The following is a 5,929-nucleotide window of genomic DNA, read 5'->3' on the forward strand; positions in this document are numbered from 1 at the left end:
AAGGAAAGTCCATGAGACTCTTATCTCCAATTAACCACCAGAAAACTGGAAGTGGCACTGTGGCTCAAGTGGTAGAGTGCTCGCCTTGAGCTGAAGAGCTCAGGGACAGTGCACAGGCCCAGAGTTCAAGCCCCACAAACAAACAAACGAACAAAAAAAAAGCTAGCAATGCTAAACAGGCAGGTAAAATGATAAAGTACTGCTTCCTATCGAATGCTCATATAAACTAGACAAGACTGGTAATTCTCATGTACTTGAGTGCTAACTGAAATAGTAGTTTGGATTAAATTAAACAACACCATGTTATTATTATTGCTGTTTTGATTTTTTTGAGGGGAGGTACTAGGGACTAAACCTAGGAACTTGTACATGCTAAGCACCTGTCTCACTGCTGAGCTATACTAATCACCCCCAAAGAAACATGTAGTAAAATATAGTTTTGCAGTCTTTTTTCTATTTGCATTAATAATTAATTCTGGAAGATTACTCTTATAACCATTATACTGATAATTTTGTAAGAAAACTAGCTTTTATTTCTGAAATAGCATTTTGTTCTTGACAAAGAACTCTTTGCTGAAGGGTGGGAGTGAGAAGATATGGAGCAGGTCTCACTACATAGTTGATATAAGACTGACTTACTAGGTTCAGTACAGAGTATGATATGTCTATAGGTCTAAATTCCAACATGAGTAATATGGATCCACATAAGAAATTTTGATTTGCAAATTTGGTAAGATTCCCAAATGTATTTATTTTGTTTTATCAGAGGAATGATTTCACCATGTAGCCCTCATTTGAACTTGCAATTCTCCTGCCACTGGAAATTATTATTATTATTTTTTATTGTGAAAATACCATATAGAGGGGTTACAATAATATGGGCAAGACTGCCACTGGAAATTATTACAAATTTTTGCCAACATCTCCCTATATATCTAGCAACAGAGGACTCTGTGTTTTTAGGATATACATTTTTTTAAAGAATAATTCCCGAATTTAGTTTAAAGGGTACGAAATACAATCACATAGATAATCATATTGGGTTGGCTTGAGTATTTTGTGAAAACTTTCCAATCAATTGTGACCTTCATCTCCTAGTGAGTCATGTTAAATACATGGCTTTTTTTTTGCATCTGACTGACTTCTTATCTACACCCTTTCTTTGTCCTTAATTCAGGTCCCAATTGTGGTGTTCATAAACTTAGCCCAGTCTAAGCTTACATAGAAGATTCATACCTGTCTATGCTAATACCACGTTCCTATCAGAGCTTTCATCATGTACTTTCTCCTTATAAATTACCTCACATAGCCTGAAAAATGTCAACTCTATTCTCCAATGTTCCTACATTTTAAACAAAAAATCAGAGCTGTTCAAGAGCCTGCTACATCTGGTACATTTCCAACTGACAGCTGTTAGTTGCATCTCTTATTTCTAGACAGCAAGTTGGCTTGCATTATTTGACATTTTAGTGGGAATGCCAGCTTAAGGCTGAGAATTTGGGGCATATTAAAGCAGGCGATTAGAATATTAAGAAATACATAGCAAATTGGATTGCTGTAAGGATACATAGTAAGAAAAATACTATCCATAGAAGGTCATTTATAATTGTCTCCTTGTTTCTTTAAGTCCTAGAGAAAGCAAACACTTCAAAATCACTATTTGCCTTTACCTTCTCCATCTTCTTGAATTGACTTTGGCTGTGACACAGTGAAACACTGCATTACTTCATACCGCTGGCAAGCTTCTTGGTTTTCTGTACCTGGCTCGTCTGGAGGGTGAATTAGCATCCTGCAGTTGAAAGTATGGCTATTTCGGCGTGTTGCCTCTTGAGGCCAAGGAACTCCATTTACTGAGGAAGGCAGATTGATTGTGAGTAAGGCAGATGTTTGTGAATAAGGTTAAAAAAAGTACAAACTCTGAAGATACAAAAGATATTCTTCAAGTCATCAGATTAATTAGTTATAATAAAGAGCTCTAACCTTACTGAGTCAACAGGATACTTAGCAAAATTATGTTTCCAGAAAATGTATAAGAACTCCTCTCTCAAATACTCATTAACAGCCTTTATAAGGCAAACATTTAAAAATACTATTTTTCTTAGAATTATTAGTAAATTAATGAACTTTTCTACTGGTTTCCAGTAATGGCTTGACATTAAGGAAAGGATTCAAAAAATCACTGCTATGTTGTTAAACAGGGATATTTATAGGTCCATCTTGGACCCTTAAGAATAGGCTTTGTAGACTGGGAATGTGGCTTAGTGGTAGAGTGCTTGCCGAGCATGCATGAAGCCATGGTTCAATTCCTCAGTACCACATAAATAGAAAAAGCCGGAAGTGGCACTGTGGCTCAAAGTGGTAGGGCACTAGCCTTGAGGAAAACAAGCTCAGGGATAGTGCCCAGGCCCTGAGCTCCAGCCCCAAGACTGGCAAAAAAAAAAAAAAAAAAGGCTTGAATCTTTTTAGAGAGAATACTCGAAGGTTCTCCCAGGTGTCTGTGTTTCAAAAAAATACTTAGATATTAAAGAACAAAGTTGGTTTCTTAAAACCATCTTTCCTAGTCTTTAGTGAATTAACTGAATCAACTAACTCATGATACAAAGCTTTGAGTATAGTGAAATTCTGTAAAAAAAAAAAAAAAAAGGAGAGAGAGAGAGATTACAGAAAAAGAAGGGCTAACTGCTTTAGTATAAGAAAACTGAATTCAGTTATAAAAAAGTTATTAGTGTATTTCAAGTAAGAATCTCTGTGTGGCAAGTCATGATTTCACAACCACAGTGTTACATTCAGACCATGGAAATCATGAGGCAGACAGTTTTTAAGACTGCTCTTTCACCATTCTAAATATTTTCTTATCTTATACTCTCTACTGCACTGTTTTCCTTTTATACATCTCTATAATTGTTAGAAGAAAGCATAGACATAAACCTAGATTGGAGTAAAGGATTTTGGAGTTTCTACTTTTAGCTTGTTGTGAGAATTGGGTTAATGTTTGATTCCTAGATCATTAGATTGTTCTCTAGCTTTTGTCTGTTTCTACCTCTCTCACTCATATATGTATGAAATCTAAATGTACAATGATGATGACAACGATAATGATGATAAAGGGGACCTGGGTCTAAAAGTGGGACTATCTGGAGAGTGTTCAGTGGGCCTTTGGGAAGAAAAAGCACTGAAAAGAAAAAGCATAAATGCTATTATTAATGTTTAAAAAAGCCACTGATTGGGGGGTAGGGGGGAGGCTGGGAAGTGATGTGAAGGGTAAACAAAGGAGGAGGCTGCAATGTTTGGTAAGAAATGTACGCATTATCCTGCCCATGCAATTGTAACCCCTCTGTACAGTATTTTCACAAATAAAATTAAAAAAAATTGAAAACATAGTCAATCAGTGTAAATAAAAATTTCTGTCACTGGGAAAAAAAAAGCCACTGATAACATAAATAAAACAAGATACAAAACAATCAACAAATAGATTTTTTTAAGGTAAAAGTAGCTGCCCAGCTGCTTGAATGTGATCTAAAGAAAATGAACCAAATACTTTCCATGGAACAAAGAAGCAGGGACAAGTTGTTTCAAATCCCCTATGAAATGGTGGCTAGAACATCTTAACTATATTACTTACATACTTTATCACACATACCTGTGTGAAAAACTGACAAGTGATCAATTTATCTGTGTGATAAGCTGGTTTTATTTCAGAGCTTGTTGAACAAGTAATGGGAAAAAATAGAAATGCAAGAATCTGAAGTGGCATCTGACATTAAATACGAAAAGATTCCCTTTTACTAACAACATTCACATTCACTATTGAAAACACATCCACTTAGATGGAAACATAGGAATCCAATAACTATGAAAAATTAGAACTGGAACTCTGAAAAGCTTTAGTAGAAAGTTGAAAATTCAAGATGTAAACAAAGGCTTCCAGTATGCCTTTAGAGAATAAGTAAAAGTTCCTTTAATTCCTAAGAACCCTGCCCTGCCCTAAGGCACATGATGGTTTCATGAAATGAGTGGCATTGGACATCTTCTCCAAGCATCTTCTTAGCTGGGCTACTTGGCAGTGGACAGAACATCTAATCAGAGTTGGGATTCTTGAACTGAAACCATTTATACTTCCCAAATATCAATTTTACAGGTGTGTAACACAGCAAGATGCTCCTTTCTCCCCTTCTCTCTCATTTTCTCTTTTTTCTTTGAGCAGGGAAGTAAGAAGAATATAGTATGTCTTTTACATGAACATAATGAAAATTGAGAACAAAGGTCATTTTAATGTAAGCTTTATGTGGTGAAGCAATTAATTGCTGTCTCCCACGTCTGTCAACATGTCATCATGACAAAATATAGCAAATGACAAACACTTTCTTATAATATATATCTGAGGCTGAAACAGCACTTAAATATTTTAAATAGTTATTATTTTACATTCTTTTATAACATTTATACTTCTATAAATTATAATACTATGTATAATATACTGTGTATAATAATACAAATATTGTAACTACATACACATACATATTAGCTATAGAAAGTTAGTGCTCTTTTTAAAAATGTTTTTTTACCTAGTGATTTTGGTAGTAGATTCTTGACAAATTCTGCATGATCTCCCACATGCAGTATGCTGTAGACACTAGTGTTCATTAATTCTTCCTGATTGTAACCCAAGTAGCTGGTCACATTCTCTGACACAAATACAATTCTTCCTTCACAGTTCACAACAAAGAAAAATCCATCCAAAGCCTGCAAAACCAAAAGAGGGATTAAGAGGTTAGATGATTAAAAAATAAATATAAAGTGAACATATACATTTTGCTATTAATAAGTTTAAAAATATATGTCAAGATGTTAGGAGTGGTTATTGCTTGGTGGGTCAGGAGTTTTAAAGACTGTATTATTAATGTTTTTAGTATGCATGAATGAGTCAATCTTCTTTCGTATATTTCATTTGCTTTCCTCAAAAATCCCGCTTTTTATTTTTTTATTATCTTTAAGTAGTTATACAAAGGAGTTGTCATTTAACAAAGCAGTTTATGAATATAAAGCATCTTGATCAACTTCACCCCCTTCAATAGTCTTACTCATCCTTTCACAATCTAACCATTTCCTCATTTGAAGTAAATTTTGTGATTGCAGATATGAAGTGACTGTTCACTCAATCATAAAAAAATCTCTAAACCACGTGTGGTAGAACCTACTTCTGCCCTCAAGCAAGCTATGTTACAGTGGGAGAGAAAGATGTAAAACAGAGCCAGTGAAAAATGCAGTATTGAAATATATACAAATCCTCTGAGGGCACAAATAAGGGGCCTAATTTGAGATGATGGGGTAATGAAAGTTTTCTTCCTCATAGAGTCAGTCCTGACTTAGAAAAGGCAGAGTGAAGGAGGGCAAGAGGCTTAGGGAAGGACACTGTAGGCAAAGGCAGTGCAAGGCATAACAGTATGGAGCCGCTGGAGTGCATGACATAAAGCAGCCCTGTGTGGCAGGAAAGAAGTCAGCAAAGTAGATAAGACTATGTGCTGAGATGGAACCAGGGCTCTTTCTCCAAGAGGAGATGAATGTGCTCCCAAGGGGTGACAGTAAAAGCCAGACTCTCTATATTATAATCAAAATAACAATTCAAACTGTACTTTGATTATAATATAATCAAAATTAAAATAAATGTGTATCAAGCTGGATATACATATAAACATATTGAAGTCCAGAGAGATACAAACTTGATTGATCTCAAATCATAAACTTTGGAATCAGTCCTGAGGAAGAGTAGAATTATAGACTGTTACCATATGTATTTGGAATCTTTCCATTTATTGCATCATACACCCTGGTATAGCCAAAATGGAAACAGCATGGAGGATCCGCAACACAAACAAACTACTAGATGACACAGCATTCCATACCTGGACACACACACACACACACACAG

At 35.3% G+C, this 5,929-nt stretch overlaps 1 protein-coding gene across 1 annotated transcript in view; it reads right to left on the bottom strand.

Moving 5' to 3' along the window:
* Ncoa1 (nuclear receptor coactivator 1) overlaps positions 1–5,929 on the bottom strand; it is a 155,777-nt gene that overhangs the window by 66,872 nt on the left and 82,976 nt on the right. Inside the window, 3 exon segments of the mRNA XM_013013652.1 lie at positions 201–253; positions 1,671–1,850; positions 4,566–4,743. Of these exon segments, the coding sequence (XP_012869106.1) occupies positions 201–253; positions 1,671–1,850; positions 4,566–4,743 (411 nt within the window).

The sequence above is a fragment of the Dipodomys ordii genome, unplaced genomic scaffold (assembly GCF_000151885.1).
Source record: "Dipodomys ordii isolate 6190 unplaced genomic scaffold, Dord_2.0 Scaffold20, whole genome shotgun sequence".
Taxonomy (NCBI): Eukaryota; Metazoa; Chordata; class Mammalia; order Rodentia; family Heteromyidae; genus Dipodomys; species Dipodomys ordii.